Source organism: Pseudoliparis swirei, chromosome 23, assembly GCF_029220125.1.
Source record: "Pseudoliparis swirei isolate HS2019 ecotype Mariana Trench chromosome 23, NWPU_hadal_v1, whole genome shotgun sequence".
Lineage (NCBI taxonomy): Eukaryota > Metazoa > Chordata > Actinopteri > Perciformes > Liparidae > Pseudoliparis > Pseudoliparis swirei.
This window is the reverse complement of record NC_079410.1, coordinates 13,910,280-13,933,205: the sequence shown is the minus strand read 5'-3', so window position 1 is coordinate 13,933,205 and position 22,926 is coordinate 13,910,280. Positions and strand designations below refer to the sequence as shown.

The 22,926-nt window shown below is 43.6% G+C and overlaps 1 protein-coding gene across 4 annotated transcripts in view; it reads right to left on the bottom strand.

Moving 5' to 3' along the window:
- Positions 1 to 22,541, bottom strand: part of col5a3a (collagen, type V, alpha 3a) — a 55,677-nt gene extending 33,136 nt beyond the window's left edge. The window contains exons 1-21 of one of the 4 annotated variants that reach the window (XM_056406435.1): positions 22,328 to 22,541; positions 14,062 to 14,229; positions 13,565 to 13,781; positions 13,027 to 13,189; positions 8,416 to 8,538; positions 6,590 to 7,027; positions 5,666 to 5,785; positions 5,437 to 5,553; positions 5,287 to 5,355; positions 5,135 to 5,176; positions 4,691 to 4,753; positions 4,025 to 4,099; positions 3,759 to 3,842; positions 3,557 to 3,613; positions 3,202 to 3,255; positions 3,013 to 3,066; positions 2,815 to 2,868; positions 2,219 to 2,272; positions 1,913 to 1,966; positions 1,345 to 1,389; positions 80 to 133 (exon numbers count right to left, since the gene is read on the bottom strand). In XM_056406435.1, the coding sequence (XP_056262410.1) occupies positions 80 to 133; positions 1,345 to 1,389; positions 1,913 to 1,966; positions 2,219 to 2,272; positions 2,815 to 2,868; positions 3,013 to 3,066; positions 3,202 to 3,255; positions 3,557 to 3,613; positions 3,759 to 3,842; positions 4,025 to 4,099; positions 4,691 to 4,753; positions 5,135 to 5,176; positions 5,287 to 5,355; positions 5,437 to 5,553; positions 5,666 to 5,785; positions 6,590 to 7,027; positions 8,416 to 8,538; positions 13,027 to 13,189; positions 13,565 to 13,781; positions 14,062 to 14,229; positions 22,328 to 22,412 (2,190 nt within the window). In that variant the 5' untranslated portion in view covers positions 22,413 to 22,541. The remainder of the gene's footprint in view (positions 1 to 79; positions 134 to 1,344; positions 1,390 to 1,912; positions 1,967 to 2,218; positions 2,273 to 2,814; positions 2,869 to 3,012; positions 3,067 to 3,201; positions 3,256 to 3,556; positions 3,614 to 3,758; positions 3,843 to 4,024; positions 4,100 to 4,690; positions 4,754 to 5,134; positions 5,177 to 5,286; positions 5,356 to 5,436; positions 5,554 to 5,665; positions 5,786 to 6,589; positions 7,028 to 8,415; positions 8,539 to 13,026; positions 13,190 to 13,564; positions 13,782 to 14,061; positions 14,230 to 22,327) is intronic. The other 3 variants (XM_056406437.1, XM_056406436.1, XM_056406438.1) reach the window with 3 other exon arrangements.
- Positions 22,542 to 22,926: the final 385 nt, after the last annotated feature.

The window sequence follows — 22,926 nt, the reverse complement described above, 5'->3', positions numbered from 1 at the left end:
GGCACCAACGGGTCCTTTTATAGAGATGAAGAGACGGAATAGCTTCTGATCTTCACCAATCAAGGCGATGTTGACTTACCGGCTGACCAGCAGGGCCAGATGGCCCCCTTGGCCCAACAAGACCCCGAGAACCCTGGAGACAAAACATAGCAAATAGTCAGGAGCCAACCTGCATTCACGATGAGATGGGTTGAGTGTGGAATACTAAATCATAAATCTGAATGGGAGGGGGATGGAGAGAGAGAGAAAAACAAATGATATATTTGTGTGTGGGGGGGGGGGGTGCGTGTGTGTGTGTGTGTGTGTGTGTGTGTGTGTGTGGGCGCATCTGGTTTCCTATGTGATAGCTACAGAGACTGCACTAGCCTGTGTTTTCTGCAGTGTTTGTGCGCTCTGTTTTTGTCAGCCTTCCTCTTTGTAGGCTGGCCAAGCCACCTGTTCCAAAGCCACATCTGTGATCTCCAGGGAAGCGATTGATATGGAAATATAATCATTCAGGCCAGGATTTTATTTATTTCCGTTCCGACTCTCTCCCTCTTTCCTCTCTTTCCCTCATATCTCTTTCACCACCAACCAAATGTCTGCCTGGCGTTTGTTTCTCGCTGCCACACTTTTCCCATCGCTCCCTCCTCTCCTTCATCAAAACCGCCAACTCCTTCTCCTTTCTTGTGTCTTTGTAGTTTAACGCATCTTTCCTAATATGTCTTTTGGCACTCTATTTCTCCATGTGGGTGATCCATTTGGAGGGACAGAACCCCGCTGAGCTCCAACCTCACCTGCTGCGAGGAAGATGGAGTGTGAGTCATAACCAATCAACCAGTGTCCGCCGCAGAGCGAAAAAAGAACGACAGCTTCTGCGACAGTGCCCCACATATCTTTGTGGTTTCTCTATAATCCAAAGTTACTTTGCGAAAGAATGACACGTGTTATGCCATTTTATATGATTGTGTCCACGCTGCACGTCTTTCCCAGTGACCTTTCTCTCTTAATGCGATGGCGAATATTGTAGCAGTACTGCGTTTTAAAATAAATGTTGAAAATTGTGTGCAGAGGTTGTTTTTTATTCTCTTCATGTAAAGTATGAGCAGTAGATCTTGTACTTGTGTCAGTACTTCTGTACGATTTTGGCTGAAACTGATGCTTGAGTTTAAATCTAGTGATCTCCTAAAAGCCCCTCATGGTTTCTCGTGGAATGATCCATTTCTGTGATTCAGTTTTTCTTTTGTGAGTGTATTTCTAAAAACCCAAAGCATGCTCTTACACTCACTACATCAAGTATTTTCTATGTAGAGAAGCAATGAATATTAAATGTTGCATTATGTCGTTCTGGGTAGTGTAACTCACGGGTTCTCCTGGTTGCCCTCTTGGCCCCAAAGGTCCATCAGATCCCTGGATCAACCAAGACGGGAACAGATTCAACACATACGTCTTAAGCACCTTTCTAAGTCCACATATTCATATATCCACATAAATAATCTGTGAAAAATATCTTATTTAAGAAATTCACTGCCTGACAGATAAGGCTTAACTATCTTGGAGTCAAGACAAATAGAGCGTTTTCTTGAATGTCCACCAGCCGCCTGAATGGATTCATACAATCTCACCACCGCTTCTATCTTTCATTTTCAATTCTCAGCCAAGATGCACTTCGTAGCTTTCATGTATTTTGCAAACCTTAATAATGAATGAACTAACACCAGCGTATCATAATTATCTTCAAGAGTTTATTAAGCTTTGATCTGTGGTGCGTTGCCATCTAAACGGTTTGTAGACCTGACTCACTGGTCTGGAAAGATTTTTCCCTGTTAACCTTGGCTGATGGAATATTTAAGAAAAACAAAGCCCTGCTGCAGGATGTGTTTTCCAGACTTTGTTTATTGAAAATACATTAAGCAAAGTACTGTACACTCACCCTTTCTCCTGGCTCTCCAACAGGCCCAAGAGGACCCAGCTTCCCTCTGTCCCCCTACAAGATGAAAGCATTAGCCACGAACCTCGAGATATTTGGGACTCTTCCGTTTATAGCCGAGCAGAATCCAGCAGATGCTTTTTAGTGTAAACTGTCATCATAGAAATCACAATAATCATGACCGTAATGTGCAAACAATCATCCGCCATATGACGTGTGAGGTGTTGATGGGTGCCGTGTTAGCGCGTTAGAACCCAAGTGACTAAATGAAGACAGTGCCAATGCTTTAATACACCAAATCTGACTCACTCTGTGTCCCTTGTCTCCTGGGAGACCTGGCAGGCCGTCAAAACCCCTGTCACCCTGAAAAGTAAGCGAGTGCATTATACCCTGAAAAACATACGCCCGCGCTAATGTGTAAACATTCGCAGAATTGTTGTGGAAGTCTCCCCTAGCAGAGCCTCCCATCTGCTCTGAGTATGTGTTGGGGGGGGATCAGATTAGCTGTAGGTCTGCTGAAATGCTGCTTTGACTGATAAAGACTCTGCTGTTCTGTCAGAGCCGGCATCAAGGGAGCCTGATTTATTTGCTAAGCTCTTCCTGCAGCTGTTAAGTATTGAGTTGCCTTGTTGTCAATACATGAAATGAGCTGGGAGCTACCTTAAAGCTTACGCTTGCAAGCAGCGAGAGTTTGTTATCGTACAAGGTCGTGCTGCCGATACACGCGCGGTGCTGTCGCGTTCGTGGAAACAGGAAGTTGTTAATTACACCCAACATTAGCAGGACGGTTTAAAAACTGTCAATGTGGCATTTACACAGCTTGGAACCTCGACTAATATCCGAATAATCAATAAGCACGTAATGACTTTTTCTTGAGATGATCACTCCTGCGATGCAGATCCTACCTTAGATCGCGTTTCTCCCGGAGCTCCACGACCTCCGTTAATTCCCGCACGACCCTACAAGATACACAATCCAGTCACAATAGGTTTTGGTTTATAGTACTCCAGGTATGATTTATAGTTTGCCGGGTATGCACGATATATACACGATATGCAGATACATGTTCAGTGTGGAAACCTGCAATACTCCAAATATCTCACCCTCTTTCCGGGCTTTCCATTAATTCCTGGAGGGCCTTGCAAGCCATGTGGTCCCTATATAGGAAAGAAAGGAAGAGAAGAAGACAAATGGAAAGATGTGTAAAAATAGAAATACAAGGCAGAAGGACGAAAGGAAACTAATAGTGTCGGAGAAACTGGTCGTGTGGTCGAAATCCTGTCTGCTCTTACGGGATGGCCATTTTCTCCCCCGTCCCCTTTGAACCCAGTGGAACCTGGTACTCCCTGTAAAATAAAAACAAGCATTCATGTAATGTCAGCACAGCAGGAGCATTTTAACTTTTTTACTGCAATGTCAGCAACCAAACAACGAAAATACAATTTAAATCTCGATCATCGGTTTATTTTTGCAACCCTGCAATGATTTCACAAGCAGTGTCAACATCCAGAGCAGCATGACGAGGGTAGGGTGGGAGGAAGAGAGTAGCGCTTGGGCCTGGTCAGGCAGAATGTGAAGCTGAGGTTAAAGGTCGCAGGAGTCCTTGAGGCGTGATGTAAATTGGTCAAGGTCAGAGGAGTGCCTTACCAGTGGGCCCGGTCGCCCTGTTAGACCCAGTGGACCTGGGGGTCCCTTCAATGACAGCTGGAATACAAAAATAATTGGGTGGTTATTGCACAAGGTACCTTTGACTTGTATTATGCAATGAGTCGGTCAATGTCAACAGTCACTGGTGTGACTTTGTGATATTGCACAATGACACCAAAGTGCAAGCTTCGGAGAAGTGTACCTTGGTCTGTTGCAGTATCGCCTGTGCTTGTGCCTCCTGGGGAGAAACCACTGGTCCCTTCTGGGAATCACCTCCATACTGGAACTGGAGTCAATGGGGAAAAAGGAATCAGTTCCCACTGCAGGATTCCCCAAATGTAAATGAAGTTCAATCACACAGCCCCCCCTTGTGGTCATGCCACAACACCACATTGGGAATACAGTGTGCAATGTGTGTGTGTTTTTTGTGTGTGCATGAGGATGAATGAGTGTGCTGTAAGATCGTACTGGTAGCATCAACAGGGTTCCTGGAGGACCTGGAGTCCCATCAACCCCAGCAAGACCAGGACGTCCTTGGGGACCCTGAAAAGGAAGGTTGTGGAAAGGGATAAACGTCAGCTACAGTTCCCATGAGTGTGTGTGTGTGTGTGTGTGTGTGTGTGTGTGTGTGTGTGTGTGTGTGTGTGTGTGTGTGTGTGTGTGTGTGTGTGTGTGCGTGTGGAAAATATATTCCTCTAGTAATAGAATATTTTCATGAATACATTTTCTTGAGGCTGTTGTCAAATAACTCACACTTATTACCTGAAGCAGTGAATATCTAGGATTTCTGCATAAGTATGACATAAATCCTCAAATGTATGAGCTAATTCATATCAATCACTGGTGGACAGACGTAAGTGTGTGTGTGTGTGTGTGCGTGTGTGTGTGTGTGCTCCATTGTGATGAATCACAGACAAGTACACTTATTCCAGCAATCACAGGGACAAAAGAAAACCAGGTCCCACATGTGTGAGTCGACATGAGTCCCTGAATCCAGACTGTTGAGTTCAGGGCTGGCCATTCCTTCAGTTTGAGGTCACAGTTGAACCCACAAGCTCTGTCCCACAGGCGGAGTGGTCACACTGGAGTGAAACTCACCCAGTGGGCTCCGGTCCAGGCCTAAGCCACACTCACCAATTCACCATGATCTCCCCTGGGCCCTGGAGGGCCTGTTGGTCCGGCCGGGCCAGCGAGGCCCTGTGAAGGAAACACTCACAGCTCTCAAACAAACACCCAAGAACATCACGGCTTAGTTTTTAAGGACATTATTATCTCCGACATAATATTGCAACCCCCCGAATGCTTGCCAATAATCCCTTTTTTATTTGTGTATGTACTTTTTTTCTTCGTTGTTTTTGAATCAAATCAATCACCTCACGATGTGTGTGTGTGTAGCCATCGTGTATTGCATTACAGTGCAGGGGTGTATTGTTCTTGTGGTCCCCACTGAAAACCCTGTTTTCTATTCCATAAACACCACATTGCAGCACATCTGGATCGTTCCTGCTTATGCAGTAACATGTTGCCACATCCTTTATAATCACATTGTGTATCTGTGTTCAGGATGAATAGGCATACCTGTGGCCCTGGTAGACCTGGGGGCCCTTCCACTAATGTACCCTATAAAGAAGCAGAGAGGTAATGATATGAACATTAGCAGAGTATCAACTCGTTCCCATGCTCGTAACGAAGGCTACCAGGCTATGCATGAAATGTCAGTACAAGCTCACCGGCTCTACAATAGCTGGCTCTCCCTTCTGGCCCTTCTCTGCTGCGAGGCTAACCTGAGGAAGAGAAATCTGTGAATGGATGTGGATCGTTAGAACTCACTTGACACAAGCATTGAAGACATGACCACCCACTTGATGAATGAGATTTACCTCTCCATCCCACGTCTCTGCTCTCTCCCGCTCTGCAAATCCAAAGCCGTCTGCATATACCTCGTACTCTTCGTACTCTGACTCTGTGTCATTTTTGTAATCTTCAAATTCGAGAATCTGTAAAAGAAAATTGGAGAAAAACTCCAATTAGGGGTAATGAAAACCAAAATAAGCTCTCAGTTTGTTCGTGCTGAGATGAAGGCATGTCTTGCATTTGCATTTAACCTACCTCATAATCAGTAACATTGGGGCCTTCTGTTATCGTGGAAACTGAGGGGTCATCGTAGAGGTCCTCATAAAGGTCAGCTCCATGCTCCTCTATAACTGGCTTCTTCACCGGCGTGTCCTCCTGCAGGTCAACACGTGGGCTCAAATGAGTCAGAGCAAAGATGAACCGGGGGACACTGAGCTCGTCTTCATCAGCGCACAGCACTCACAAGTAAAAGCCCATTTTGTAATGCATGATATGAACGTTAGCGAAACAGGTGGGTTTTCCATGAATGAGTTGATTGCCTGACATTCAGGTGTGCAGTTAATTACAAGAGTGTAATTAGCTGATGGATTATTTCAGATTCTTGAGGCATTGTGGCAGAGCAACAGCTACAGAAACAGCGTGGGCATGGAAAATTAGTTCACTTGAAAAATGTGAAAATAATAAACATGAAGGAGGCATTCACAAATAATGCGTGTTTGTTGCAGTGGTAAATTCAAATGAATGTGATTTAAAAAAAACATTTTAAAAGTTGGATGCAGTTGGAGCATTTTCATAATATAGGCGGTCTCTGAGTTTTATCCACATTGAATAAATTGTCATCCCAATACTCATTCTGTATATTTGCATACAGGAAGATACATAGACAACTGTATGCACCACCTTTGGGGTCTCTGGTACAGATTGCATGTACGACAGCATGTTCTTCAAAAAGCATACAGTGGGCTCATCTAAAATGTCTCATTTGGAATGCGTTCTCCATGTTTTCTAAAAAGGGATGTACTATTTAGAGGTGATGATTAGGACGGTGCTGGTTAGTGGTGGAGGTAAGTTACTGGAGAGGGAAGAGGTGCTTCTCTATGGTTAGGAGGTATTAAGGATGTGATCGGTTAGAAGTGCAAATAGCAGGAGGGGGGGGGGGGTGCAAGTAAACAGATCTACCTCCTCAGTAACCTTTGATGCAGGCAAAGCGCTGGGCACCACAGTGAGGGCCTCAGCTGAGTCAGGTTCATGTGTGGCCATCTCCATGAGGGTCTTGTCGAGCACTCTAGTGGGGATGAGCGTTTCTGAGGTGCTCTTAATTTCTGGCAAATCTGTGGGCTGAAAAGGTTCGTGGGATAGATACTCAGGCACCGTTGTGGACACCCGGAGGAAGCCATCCTCGAGACCTTCTTCTTGATGTTTTTTCTTTCTGGATCCCTTCCTGCCCTTGCCTTTGCCCTTGCCCTTGCCCTTGCCTTTGCCCTTGCCTTTGCGTTTTCCTTTGCCTTTAGAGCCCTTGTCCCTCTTCTTTTTGCCTTTACCGTCCTTCTTAGAGTGCTCCTTTGGTTCTTCAGGTTGGTCACCTTGGTTCAGGACATCAGACCTGAGTTGGGAGTTCTTTTATGAAAAAGGGAATGCAAGTAGAGGGATCAGGTGACGGATGGAGAAGAAGAAGAAAAAAAAGCACTGTTGTGATTGAACATACAATGAGGGAAACAGTAAAGGACAATAGAGTGACAACCTTAGAGGGTCAAACACCTACTGTGATTCCCATTTGTCTGGCAAAAAACCTAAAGCAAACATGAAATCGGAAGGGACAAACAGATGTAGAGGTGCTTCCTCTGAATGCCATGCAGAACACATATTTGCTTTAGTGGTCAGGGGTCAACCTTCCTACGATCCTAAAGAGGTGATAATTCTTCGTTTGCTCAAGCAAGTGAGCAAACATGGTTGTGTCATCCTCCAGGGCAATGTCCATTGCATGTCAGTGATATACTATACGGCCTAAATTTTTTGCCAAAAGCGTGGTCTGAAAAAGCCATCAGTGGCGTGATTTAGATCCACCCACAAGGTCAGTGTGTAACGGAGAATGATGGGAAGTAGGTCAGTGGGGTGACACATGTTGACATGTTCCGGACTCAGAGCTCATTGCTCAGCTGTCGTTCTTAAAAGCCAACTGGATGACTATTGACATCTCCTCACTCTTCCATTAAAGAGCCATCTCTTGAGCATAATCAATAACCAGTCGCACACATGTGCGTGCAGACACTCATGCAGTCACACGAGCTTACACGCATATGAGTGCATCATGCACGTGGCTAAAACCGTGTGTTCCTTGACGCCCAGCCACACACACAATTACATCTCATTGCCTGTCTTCCTCTGGCTGCCTGCGTCCTCCTTATCTCCCTCTCTCACACACACCACCAAAGAAATACTCAGTCATTTATATCCATGATTGATTTGGTTTTTTTATGCACGCCATGAGGAGGGGAAGAGCTATTATATCATGTTTGAGTTATAGCCACCTGTCTCTGTGTGTGTATGTGTGTGTGTGTGTGTGTGTGTGTTTAAGTAAGAGAGATAGCACACCTGATCTTAAGAATGCTGGACTGATGTCTGCATTTGAAAAGAAGACCCTTATTCTTCGACAGATGGCCTTACTCCATCTTCATCTCTCAAGTCTCTTTTTGCAAACACTCAGTGATCTGCACTGTACGCAGACCTCTTCTTGGCTGGAGCTGTTGGCCGCTTGCAAATCATATGAGTCTTGGAGACACATAGCTCTACTGATGCACATGCTTGAGCTCCTTTTACTAGTTGGCTGTGAAGCAAGTTCACTTTAGCTCATCATATTTCTTCAGACGCAGGGCCTCTCAAATAAAAATTAATTGAGAGATCTGGACCTTTGAGCCTGCAACTACTAAGCTGACCTAAAGCTCGACTTCATTCTCTCAGCTGTGTGGAGAACTGTTTGAAGGTTTGCGTGGTGTTGCAGTACTGACCTCCTGCAGGACCGGGGATTTGCTGTTGTAGGGCAAAGCTGAGTCGCAGTCTGGGATGTAGTTGACACAGTAGTCAGCAGCAGCCTGCGGGTCCTCCAGAATCAGCAGTTGCTGAATATCTCCCTGAAATGAAACCAGAAAGCAGAAATGATAGGCAAGTGTAGCACATAACGGCAGACAAGCGAGTACAGCACAGTGAAGAGGTATTTCAAGGACCAGAGGACTGAACGTGTGACACTAAAGACACAAGGGGAACAACAAAACTGTTGGCATTCCTCGATGTAAAGCTAAATATAACGCAGTGGCATCATCACACCGTCACTGCTGGTACAATCGCTACTGTCCATGGCTTTTTTTGTCTGTTTCAATAACTCCAGGAGGGGATTGATTGTGTACACAAAACAGTCAAATAGCTCTCTCTCACCCCCCAGGCAGGAACGTTCACTTCCCATCCGGCCCCCGGAGGCGGAGCCAGTGTACATACAATAATGTGCACAGAGACAGCACTGCAGGGCCGTGCAGCTCGGAGCCCAGAGCCCATGTTATCGTGAATGGCCTCACACTCCTCTCAGCATCGCATTACATTATTACATCATGCTTTGTAGTGCAATTGTGATTATCAATTGATGTATTAAAACACAAAGTTGTCAAGTAAAGTACCAAAGACAAGGTTTTATGAATGATTTTCTAAATTACATTACATGACAAAAATATTATTAAGACAGCACTATTCATAAAACATGTTTGGCTCTATCTTAAAAAGAGAAGCACTATGTTTCACCAAGATGCAACCCATATATAAAAGTTTAAGTTGGTGAAGTGTTGCATGGTTGTTGTTGTTTTTTTTGCTTCCTTATTTATAATTATTATCCTGCTTTAACATCTTTATTTTTGTGTTTCCTGATGGTCCTTCTTGGCCAGATGCATGGTTAATTTTTACTTTATTTGTATTTATTTTTAGGTTTTATTATTATTATGCATTCTTACTTTTGAAGGTTACATTTCTGTAAAAATACCTAAATATAATATCAAGTATTAAAAAAATACATGTTTGGCTCAAATACATTTCAATGGTTATTTTCAATATGTGGAGTTAAATAATAAATATTCAAATGATCAATTGGTCATGAAAGTTCCTGCAGCTGCAGAGCTTATTCTCTGAGACGCAAGTCAGAAAGTAATTCAATAAAAACAAAATGCAGGCGGCCCCATGGCACGGTTTGACAACGTTAAGATTAAATTAATGATAATGATCTATGTAACTGACATGGGCCATTGAAAACATATTGCCTGGTGAAATGTTATCTGGGGACAGCTGGGCAGCCATTTGCAATAAATCAAATCAGATTAACTGCTTGATGTTGTGGTAATTATAGTCTCATTGTAATCTCTTTAATAAGGCTTTAGTGGCCAGAGGTGAAATGAATCAAAACATATCGTTTCTCCGTTACCCACCAGTAGCTCATATATCTTCTATTACAGCTCATGCCTTATTATAAGCAATAGAAGTCCACGATATAGAAAACTGTAAACCTGGGAATGTGGACCGAGGATATTATGCTTTGATTTATGACATCAAACATGAAAGGAGCCGTTATCCACTTATCGTTTCTGTTTCCTGTTTTAGCCAAAAGCGAGTGTCAAGCAACGGAAATGATTGCACTCCGAAGTGAGATACAGATAGAAGCAGTGAGAGAGAAAGACAATGGGGAGTTAATCCAATCTAATCCAATCTCAATTCGAGATCAAAGGCAACACTTTCACAGAGACGTTTTCCTGTTTTTCTTGCCTAGAAGGGTCTCTCTCCTCGAGAAACACACGGCGAGTTAGGTGCTGCTCAACATCGTGGATGCTCTGCCGTTCTACATTCAGGATGGACAGACGATCATGACTAACATAACATCTGACCCCAATCAGACATGAGTAATTATAAAATATGACGACTTGAACGGACCGCTTTTAAGAGCTTGTCTGATTTGTGTGCAAAAACAATGGGATTGTTAAATCTTTATATACGGCTGGGCTTTAATGAAATGGGTGACAGGTCTTGACTTCGCAATGCGTGTAACACCGAGACAAAAACCTCTTATTTCCAGCCTATTCAAGATGGAAAGGGTCGGAATTTCCCAACAAATAAACGCCGGGCTGGATCTTATCTAAGCAGTCGGCGTGGTGGAGGCGCTGCAGTACAAAGGGCCCACCGCTGCCTTGGAGCACAACCATGGCTTGTGGACAGCTTGAGGTTTGCAAATGCAAGCAGAGTGTTGGGTTTAAACTCCACACTTGTGTAGTTATTTGTAGTGCAATCTGGAAGCAATAGAGACATTACAAGGTCCCCATGCTCCCATGCTGAGCTCCCCATGCTGAGAGAACTGGGCCGGAACACCAGCCTCCGCCCCCGGAACCGGGGCCTGGGAACAGAGGCCCAGAGGTCAGCCCGATTATTCTCTCCTCCCCTGGTACCAGCCTCACCCGAGATCTACAAGGATGCTGGGATATGCACAGCCAGACAAACATCGCTCTAACTGCACACACTAAAACTCATATTTAATCTCACATTTATCATTTTAAAATCTCAAACAGATGGCTCATTTCTCCACAGAAAGTAAGCTATTAAGATTCACATTTTAGATTATATTAAGTGCAAACTTCGATACACATGGAAACAAAATCAAGAATTGGACTAAAAGATGGATCATGGGGCTTTTTAACTCATCACCAGAATCAATGTATCATCATCATATCTCTACCCATTGGATGATGAATAAGGACATGGGAGTGTTTTTGGAGCGAGGCCGAACATTAAACAAGCTCTATTGCTTCTGGAAAGGGAAATGTATAGAGGCCACGAGAAGACACATTTTTTAACTGAAGTGGGAAGGGTGGGAATGGAGTTGAGAGTAAATTATAGCGTGGGAGGGACAGCTGAGGTTCAGTAGGGTCATTGGAAAGTAGTTTTGACTACACACGCAACACCTAAAAGCAGGAGGTGTTTACTTGTCAGGACCAAGGACTCTGATTTTCTCCTGGTGAAAGTGAGGAAGGATGTGGTTTCTGTCTATTAGGCCAATAGGGAGTGATCACAACCCTCCCCTCTCTTCTGCAAACGGTGGTGTGCTCCCCGGACACTGAAGGGACAGAGAAGCTTGACTGAACCTTATCCCCCTTGTCTATCTTCCTTTTGCTGAGCAGACAGACCCTCGGGGCATAGCAGGGGAAGGGGCTTGAGCTGATCTCTATTTCATGCTGTGGGCGAGAGATTTAGAGTGGAGCCTCATCGGGAATGACAATGGAGCAGGGTTTGCATATTGCCATGAGAAGCAAAGAAAACGACTTATGACGGTAAAGGTCACTGCTGAGAAAACGGGTTGAGTTTAGTTTGAAGTGTCTCGCTCCTCCACGCTTCGCCAGCATACTGATACACATCAGGAAACATGTTCTAATGCTGTCAACTGAAGATGTGTACGTCGATGTCATAAAGGATCACATTATTAAAGGTTTCTGGTCGACGCAATTTAGAATTAGGGAGTACATTAATCTGTGATACACTTCTCCTGCATTTGTGAGCTACATTTTAAATTAAAAACGTGCACATGAACAAGAAGCAGGTATTTCTTTTTGCAAGAGGAAGATCATCAAAAGATATTACTAGCCAACACACTCAGAGTAAAGCATGTTTCTAATGTACAAATGCACAGCTGGCCAACAGAAATATAAAAAGTCAAAAAGCAAAGACAAATTGTTGTTTCTCGGCTTTGCAATGGAAACGATGAGGTATGTCTTAACAGCCTGTGCAAACATGTATTTAATGTAACATAAATTGAAACAAGATAAAACAAAAAATGCTACAAAACTACATCATGGTTTGGCTTAGACTAACACGAAACAAAGGCACCTCAAAAGTACCACTTGGTTGTTTTTTTCTGCAAATTTTTCAGAAATCTTGGGGGACACATTTCTGGTATTTTTCAGATATTGACAAGATAGATGTGCAACTGTGGGTCAGTGGTTAGCAGGTCAATCCCCGCCCTAGTCGATGTGTCCTTGAGCAAGACACTTAACCCTGAATTGCTCCCTGTAGCTGTCTCTACGGTCTATAAGTATAAGTCGCTTTGGATAAAAGCGTCAGCAAAAATATAATGTAATAGATATGAGCAACAATGTATGCTACATGAAGGGGTTATCTAATCAGTTCAATAAATTATCTCTTTTTTAAAAGGTGATAAATGCATTGAATTGGTAGAATGTGATAATGTAAGACTGAGAAAGAATACAAGTCATACAAATGAAAACAAGGTCATCAGGAAGGGCCTTGTCAGAACATTCACTTAATATGCATTACATATCAGTGAAACAGTCTTCTGTGATTAAACCTGTTTACCTTATACAAATTACCCATTATACTGACCCTCATATTTTCCCTTTTTGTTGACCTCAATGCAAAAATGTACTGAAAAAACGCACTTGCTGGCAACTGCATTCTTCAGTACATGATGTGTTCAAATGTATTGAGCCTCTTAGTAACTAAGCACAAAGAAGGGACATTTAAAAGTAGGACACCAAAGTAAATCACTTGCCTTCAGAGGCTCCCATACTTAAATAATGTCCTACCTCAAATACATCTTCGTCCAGCAGCCGTGTCCCAAACATCGTGACACCCTGTGTGCTGACCACAGCGTTGTCCCCTCGCCGCAGATCCAGGGTCTGTTTCCACTGACAGTCCAGGTAGAGGGTCACAGACTTGTCCTGCACACTGTAGGCTATCCTGTGCCAACTGAAACAACACACAGAGTCGGTCTGTTGCCCTGCAGAATCAGCAATGCAGAGAGCGGTTTCAAGTCAAGCAAATCAGAAGTGCCTTTGAGCCTGAGAGTGTGAAGGATTGATTTCCTTCACTCCTATAATCAAATCAAATCAAGCATCTCATTTTCTTAAGGTCACTCAAGGTCAAGCACATGAAGCGAGCTTTATCAATCAGCCCACTTGGGAGAGTTATACATGAACAGTTAATATCAATAACACAGTGCTGGTAAACCCGATCTATTGAACACACACCACAGACACAATGTGCCATCAAATCAACAGAAATATAGAGATGTCATTAATATCTGCTCTAATGGAGACGGGATAGGCCCCTCAAACTACCCACTTTCCATCAGCCAGGTTGATTTTTTTGAAGATGGGATACATTTCTGGTGTGGGCTGTCCATGTTGGTCCTCATACAGGAAGACGGGTGAACGGCCCACTTCGAGGCCCAGCTGCTGCACCCCCTTGTCATCATACACTGAGAGGAGGAAGAACTTGGAGCCCTTTTTAGCTCGCACTGTCGCCATCACGGAGAAATTCTCAGGAAATGTGGTTGAATCTGGAAGGAGAGGAGAGGAGAGGAGCTGTTACAAGAGAGAGAACAGCAGGGAGCTAATATTATATAACATGCAGGCACCACCCGCTGACAGTGAGACCTTAGCAAAGATAATAATGATGAAAAAGATTCCCCATGAAAACAGTGAGTAGGAGGAGTAAAGGGAATTCAAAGTGAAATCTACAAATATTTTACCAAGGGAAGGATTCCTGTCAAAAGTGTCACATTTTAGGGCTTTTTGCTATTATTAAAAATACTCATTGGAAAAAAATAAGTCCACTACCAGGGAAAAGCTGTCGGGTTGGAGCACTGAGCTGAATCCTTTTGTCTATCTTGTAGGCCAGGTCCGGCTCCTCCAAGCCCGTCCTGCCGGTGCAGAGACCGGCCTCCAAGGACACCCCCTCCATGTTCTCTGACAGCTCTAGCACTTGCAGAACATCAATTGCATCAGCTAGAAATGGAGAAAGAAAGAATTTGCACATTGTTATAAAGCAAATAGAAGAAACATGGCGGTGCGTTTAATGTCATGCTCACAGACTGCAGCCAATTACATGGCTTTAAATAAGGAATTGATCCTTTTTTCTTTTTTTTAAGCAGAAGCCCTGCTTTCTTTTTATTTCAGTTTCTAGCATTGTATAAAAAACGATAAAAACGACTGATGATAGGGTGAAACTTTTTTTGTTATGTCAGTGTAACACTTAAACTGTGCCCGTGTGACAGCACTTTGTTGTCTGGCTCAGTTAAGTACTGGTTGTTACCGAGCTGAAGAGCAGGGTTTAGTGTGGCTGGAGGCTTCCTGCTTCCTCGGAGTCGGAAGAGACGGACTCCTCTGAGATGTGGCGGCAGGTGGCCAGGCTTCTGTGGGTGTTATTAGAGGATAGGGGTGGTACACAGTCTAACCCATAATCCTACTGCAGGACACCTGACAGCTGACACCTGCACCGCAGCGAGCAACAATATGTCCGCATCGCATTCATTACAATTTGAACACTTCACTGGCACAAATAAGCACATCAGTGATTCATATATTCTCTCTGCTAAAACATCTGTTCAAACAAGTCAGCTTTAGTTCTGTAGTAATCCCTTAAAGCTCCTTTTCCTCAACAAAAGAAGAGAAAGAAGTACAAAGTCTGATCATATTATTTTACTTCTTCTCCATGCAATTCCCTTTGTGTCAGGCGTTTAGTAAATATCTGGAAACAAGACAGGATAAGGCCAATTGGCGCATTACTATCAGGAGGTAGTATTCTCATGAAACAAGTTGGCTTGAATGACAAACAGGAGAACGTCTCTAATGAAGTGTTAAGATGGGGATTCATTTGATCAATAAATGCCTCCGTAGATATGAGGTTTCTCCCAGTGTTGGCTCTCTCGTTACAATGAGCCTGAGCTTTATTTACAGTCTACTGGTCACGCTATCAGATGTGCTCTTGATAAAGTGAGCATTAGCCAGGATCAGAGTTGTGTGCACTGCCAGACTCCTACCAGCTGCTAGTGAGAGCCGTTTCAGGGCAACTGAGTACTTGGCATTCCAGGCATCTGAAATGAGGATCCTAAACCCAAAGTGCCTCCTGTAGCTCTTGCCGCTTATACAGAGGTGGCCTTTTATTCTCCTTGTTAATTCAACATGTGGAGAAAGTATACCAATGATCAGACATTGCTCGCAGAAAAACACTGTGTTACATTTGATGGCATTATTTCTTTGCATAGCAGAGGCCGTTTATTCCAAGTAGTTTTGAGAGGTCGCCCTCGTGGTCCACTAGCATTGGCAACAGGGTGGTAAATTGGTTACGATGGGAATTACAGCCAGGCTCCAACAAGGGAAAACATTAGGTCCAGATCTAAAGGTATTTAAGACCTAGGGGGTTGGATTTTTTAAATTGTTCTAGACCAGTGTAAATTAAATAATTTCAGAAGTTGCTGGCTTCTAACTACAGATGCCTCAGGCAGTCATATGTGCAAGTGGCACCACTAATCCAGCCACACACAGACTTTTGGGATCATTTAAAATTCTGCTCTCGCCATTGTGACAGTGAACAAAGACCTAAATGTCAAGGAATAAGGGATTGACTTTAAAAGGTCACAGACAAGTCGCCCACACTTGAATTTCCACACTGTTTCTGATTTCACAATCTCACATTCACATCAAGGCTTTTGGTCTTTTGGCCTGATGAAATAAAATAAATTGACAATTTCTTTCAACAATTATTTTATTCTTTCAGCTAAAAGGTGAAATATGCTTAATTTGATTTATAGAGCATTAAAACAACAGCAAACAACTATTTACGATGTAAAGATCTTGCCAACTATTTTGATAGGTGCTGAGAGGCAGTATAAATCTCATATAAAGCACCTTTAAATACATGTCTGCCTTTCTGTCAACACACTGTTATTCACAGCAGTTTAATTATCATTTGTACATCATGTCTGGGTCCTAATCTTTAATATTAGAATTTAATTCCAAATTGGGTCTGTGTAGCTCTGTTGAGGCCTTGACTCCAAATCAATTTCTTTTGGGATAGCAAAGTTTAAAGTTGGTGTTTTAGTCAAAAGTTAGAATCCAGTAAAACAAAAAGTCTCTCTCTAGCTACAGTAAATATCTATCTTGTTCTTTCTCTATCTTACATACTCATGCATAGGGAGAGAGGTCATAAGCCAGTGGTGTTTGGAACAGGCTGAATAGTTCTAAATTGAAGCAGCATGGGTCTAATTATACAGGATTTTGGGTTTCTGTCGGCCCATCCGGAGCAGCATCTGACAGAATGGTCTAAAAACAAAAATAACACAAATAACTTTTCACCAGAATTGATTCACTTCAAGTAATCCAAAGATGAGATGGGAGTGCAACCCCTGAATGAACCATATGAAGTTCAAAATGTCTTCCTCAACTGCTATGAATTTTAAAATAACCATTGCCCAACTATGAATTGTCGGGAGACTGTTGACCTCTGACATCTGAAGACACCAGAAAACAGTCAAGATGTGCAACAATGCCAAAGGGAGAAATCGGAGACAAGCAGCACAACTTCCTCCAAAAAAGAAACTGCATTTATAACGATCTGTCTGTCAAACGTGCAGCGAATAACAGGCATCCCACGTCCAAGTGTGCAAAATAAACTGTTGTAAAGAAAGTTTAGATAGCTGATTCAAATAACGCGGGATAAATCTGTGCTGGACTTCAGAGGATGCCAACAACAACATCAGCTTCAAGCAACAACATCATAAGCCTGTTGAATACATGCATGACCCACATAGAATACCAACAACTTCCTGTGGAGTATCCTGTATGTCACCATATCTATACCACCACCGGGGATTCTGGAGTCAAGAGGAAACCCCTAGGCTTGTGGCAGGCGGCCATATAAAGTCTAGATCCATGAAGCAATCAATAAAATAAATCTATCTATTCCTTGTTTTGGATAGAGCAGTAGAGCAGCTTTACATATCCTGTAGCACTGAGCAGGTTTTGAGCCGATCAAGTCCTTACAGGACCTCACCTGTCAAATGATGTTATACTTCTCAAGAAATGAGAGGATGAGCGTAAATGAAATCAACAGTTTGGTATGACCACTGACAGAACCTGCATCTTTGATGGTTATTCTGACCCCCCGTGCGACACGGTATGCCCGCCACTTAGAGATACGGCTCCACGTGTTTGAAATAGCATCGTAGAATCTCAAAGGACGAGTGACTCAGAGTGTTTTCCAATCACACCAAAAGGTCAGAGTACATGGGAACTGGGAAGGAGCTGAAATATCAAGCAATTTCACAGACATCTGGCATTTCAGTCTTTTTTTTATCGTGCTTTATTTTCAATGACACATGCATGTCTGTCCAGCAACAGAGCTGTCCACAGTATTCCTGACAGAGAGGAGCTCAGGCCCCCACCTCGCAGATTATTCTCTATGCCCCAAAAAATGCCACCAAATAGTCACCATCTGGGAATCTTCCCTGGCTGTGTGACACTTGACACAATCTCTCCATGCCCAGCGGTCATTGAACTCAGCACCACTTAGTCATACATGGACATAATGTGTGCTCTGTGGTTCGAAAGCAAATGTCTCTGAAGACATTCTTCATGACTCATACCACCTACACTCCCAGCTCAGCCTTAAAAGACCCCTCGCACACACACAGAAGACCACTCTGTCATAAATGATTGCGCCTGGGAACTGGATGTCGAACAAGAAATGAAGCCAACATGTATCTGGGCGATGACCATTTCCCATAGTATTCCGGACCACACCCTGAGATGAGGGGAAGGGAAAGCAGCTTTCCTTCTGAAATCCCACTCTCTGTCAAAGATAACTAAGGGAGCATTTCTTCAGAAAACATACTAAATGCAACAAGCTGCAACACACGCGGACGAATATGTGACACATCCAGTGGAAGTGGTTGAATACATCACGACACAGTTTATCGCAGGCTCCATGAAGAACAGCCTTAATCTAATTAGCAGCGGGTGTGACCTTTTGTCTGGGTCACTACTGTGTGTGGACAAGATCACCGCGGGGTGAGGAGAGCTAATACATGCTGAAAATGTAGCACATGAACAGTCAAAGATTGAGAAATACGATTGCTTGCACTCACATTCACGTGATGATGACCGAACATCCTTCACAAGCTGTTTATATGTAGCTCGATTATAACGCCCACACAGGGGGGAAAACTGCACTTTGGCCCCTGCCCAAGTCAAAGTTTCCCTCTGAATCACTCCATTCTTTTAGCTGTCAAACACTGCTCTTTTCTTTGGTTTTGGAAACAAAGAATAGCATTTTGAAACACCTATAACAACGGTACATTTACTGTAACGTAAGGACATTTGTTGGACTGGAAGCACGCAAACAGAGCCAGAGATAGCGATCGCACTGCATGTGATTTGTGGTGGGGTCTGTTTTGAGTTATTGCTCAGAGTTCAGGAGCAAGTCAAGTCAGTGTTAAATACACAACTACTGGGAACGGCTTAAAACATATTCTGAGGGGTTACGAAGTCACGAATATTATTAAGAGACGATGACAACGATGATGAAAGCGACCAACAGAGCCTCGCATTAAGTCTTGAATCCATTTTAAGCATTTGTAGTCTCTAATTTCAAATAGTTTGTAATACTACATTGATATGAATATTAATACAGTATTTATAAAATTCTGTTGGACAGGAAGTGAGACGAGGCCAGGCTAGATAACATGGGGATTCCCTGATTGACTGTTTCCTCGTGAGAATGAAACGTCCGCTGAACAAGGGTCCCTTGTTACTGTTGGTGTTAAAGCTGCAGGATTCTGGTGGCATGTGATTACACATTTCCTTCCAACTCACATCAGCACCACATTCTTGAATCTCCACAGTTTGTTCTGCTCATGTTTGTTCACAGTATGCTGGGCCGCCGGGCCAAAAGCTGCTTGGCCCATAGAGAAAACACCTGCCTCTCAAAGCCCAGAAGTGGACAGGCCCTTCACAGACACATTGGACTGCTATCCTTGTGAGGATGTTCTTTTTACTGCTTCGACAACAGCAGATGCATTCCCGAGGCGTAATCTCCACTGCATGTTAACCTCAGCCCTTAACCTAGCCCGAAACCATATGTCTACTCACTAAACTCACTTAAAGAGGTGTGGGGAGGGATGCCCTGATGTCGGAACATCTTTTCTCTTCTTTGTATCTTTCTGAGGATATCGGCTCCTCATAAATATACAACATTACACACCACTAAAACAAACGCTCACAATTTCTAATGCACATTTGCATACATAGCGCCGGCACGGAGGATTAACATGCAAGCTTACACATAACCAAGCCCATTCAAGTTTCAACCCCAAGCTGTCATTTAGTCTCTCAGACATCATAACATCGAGGCAGCTATTATGGTGTGTAACCCCAGAGCTGACAGAATCAAAGTAAAACACTAAATGCCACACACACTGTGCATGTGTCAGACAGGTATATACACATGCTCCTTTAGAAGTTCTGTTCCTTTGTGCTTCTGAGGGACATTTAAAAGAAATTCTTAACAAGCCGTAGGCCTGACTGCGTTCGCAGCTCAGTGTCTAAAGGACCCTTGGCAGCTTCAGAGAAGTTAACATGCGAGCCAGGTCACAATGTCACTGAGGGTGGCATATTATGTTTAAGACTCAGATGGCTTTGGAAGGAAAGCGTACTACTGTGGCCACGGTAGTGCATGTGATGGATGACTATTCTAAAAGTTTTCTGCGGCCCATGAAGTGGGATGAAGAGGCAGATGACATGTAAGAAGACACTGCAAAGAAGTCAACCCGTCTGATGTCTGCTCATTGCAATTCTACAAGGAGCATCTCCCACATAAAGCTCCTTCAAGCATCCAGTGATCACAAACTCAGAGCCGTAAAGGCTTGAGGGGAAGGGAGTTACCGAGTTTCTGCAAGCCAGATGTGTGTTGAAGGCTATAGATTGCCGTCCGGCGCCATGAAGTGTTTCAGTATAATTTCTACATATTTCTCACAAGACCTGGGAAAACTCTAAACTGTATGCGTCATCAAAAATTGTTGGTATGACACTTGCAGCAACTGGGGATGCACATCAACATGACTGACACTTCTGATGTTTAATATTTCCATTACAGAAACACAAAGTCACAAAGCAGAGGAAAACGCAAGAGCTGTAACAGGCGTATTCCTCTTTTCCTATCCCCTCTCCTGTTAAATGTGGCTGCCTTTTTTATTTGTTTTCCTTTGGCACTAATTTCTTGCTGGATCAAAGGCGAACAGGGTTTTCTCTCCTCCTTTGGGAGTCTGGTGCAGAATTGGCAAGGAGGCTTGATCAGACAAGACCCAGTGAGGGGGCTGCATGCACAATTTACCCTCTGTCATAGAACCAGTCAAGGATGAGGAAGGGCATGAGCAAGAGGAGAACGATGATATAAAAGAAGAGATAAGGTATATGAAATAAAAGCAAACACTGCCTTTTTCCAGGAACAGAAAAAGGAAGGAAAGCAAAAGAAGGAAAGAAAAACTGAGCGAAAACGTGTCGGGGCCAAAGAACAGAGGATTCTAACGGAAACTAGCCGTGGACGTGTGCAAGAATTTCTCACTTCCTGTAAGCGTAAGCAAACATGACTACAAAGTCCTCTCATCTCTGCTGAACACACACAGAAAGCATATGGGAAAACATTCTGGCACTGTAATACATACACAGACGCAAACACATTATCAAGTGCATGCACTGCCATATCAGCACCGCCATATGTCCCATGTACTTTGAAATCCTCTCAGGCCCTCATTAGAGAGCATTGGACACCACAGCCGCTGTCTCACTTGAATGTAATTATGTCAGTTGGCTCTCTTGCCCCGGCCGTCGCTTCATGTCAGCCAATTCCAACAAATGCTGCCAGTGGGTGCTTGTGGAACGCCGTGAGTGAAAAATGAGACATCGTTGAGCTCCCCTGGTGACCACAGGGTTAAACTCCTGCTGTTGAGGCATGTCGCTCCATCAGGGAGTCGCTAAACCCCAACACCTGCACTGGAATAGTCTCCTGCCAGTTTGAGATACTGAGGACACGGCCACAGGGCATTGAGACCTGTGTGGGTGACAGATAGCAGTGGGCCAAATGGCATCCGGTATATATGCACAAGGTGATCGTTTACTGGCTATCTTGGGAACAGGGGAGTCTCGAAATGGGTGCAGCACATTCGGAACAATCCTGAAAGTGCAACATATGTTATTTTTTTCATTTCCTTTATTATTTAAATGCTTAAATGTAATATGCCCTGCTATTTTATTTGATTGTATTGTAAATATTGTAAACATGCTTCCTGCCGCTACAATTAGATTTCCCGCTGAGGATGAATAAAGTATATCTAATTTAATCTCATATGTGGACACCAGGACGCTGGCCCTCTTCTTACAGGTGGATTTTTTTTTTTTTTTTAAAGAGTAGCCAGCAATAGAACATGTCAAATGTTGAAATGGCAGAATAGTCATAACTAAGTCAGTAAGCTTGTTAGTGCTAAGCAGCTTCACTTCAGGACCTCTGTGAGCAGAGGGCACATGAAACGGATCCATGACAGGAATTTTAATCTACTCTGCCCGGTCAGTGTTCAGCCATTCACCTCTTTCTCAAGCCGACGTTAAACCTGTTCACAGTGAACTGACGCTGGTCACAAGCAAACGCAAACGTGACATCACGCACTCCCCGAAGTCGCTGCACGTTCTCCAGCTCACCTGACTCAGGGAGGAAGGACGCAGGGAGGAAGGACGCATTCAAATGCAGAAGCTTCGGAATGTGTTTAATTAAAATGCAAACTGAAAGGAGGAAACGCTAAATCAATCCGAATGTGCTCTCCGCGCCATGACTTGGATCATTAATATGTAGGTATGCAGAAAACAACTTCAGCAGTTTTAGAAAGTTTTTTGAAGGATCCAAAGTGAACTTTAGAAGAGTAAAGATTATGCTTTTTGCGCCAATAACCTTTCTTGGGGGGCACAGGACCAAGTATGAAGATGGCTGAACAAAAATATAAAAAGTCACGGAAACTTAGAGAAAGGGGACAGTGCATCATCCAACTAGATACTTTACCAGCTTGTGTCGTCGATACGTGAAGAAGGATCAAAACAAATAGCGGTATTCTCCTGCGCGACCTGCTCCTTATTAAATGGTCCATCTTTCCGAGCGGAGCGCCCCTCCTCTGCCTCCGCCACCAGAACTTTAGACTGAAGTTATATGTGTTGGGAACTCAGCAGCCATGCGGGTAGAAAAAAATAGAGAAGCCAGTCTGTACTTCCACTTGCTTGATTGTTGGAGAAGTTTTGTTGTGGTGGCTTCTCTCAGTTTCGCTCTGCCCCTCTCATTCAATGTCTCCCTCTCCCCATCACTCCCTCCCTCTGCTCTCCACCTCCTCCGCCTCTTCCCTCCCAGACAGGACGCGTGCATGGATGAGATTGCGTCCTAAATCATGTTTATTACTGGCGAGAATGTGTGGGGTCTAACTTCTTGCAGGTGGTAATTACCCAACAGAAGTGTGCAGAGCGCAATGCTGTCCACCTGTCAGTGTTCTGATTTATGCAGATCTTCTATCGTATCCACAGGGACTACAACAAGAGGCACGCCTATTAAAACAGATTTAATCAGGATGTCTCAGTGATAGAAACAACGACTAGCATCATAATATCAATGAT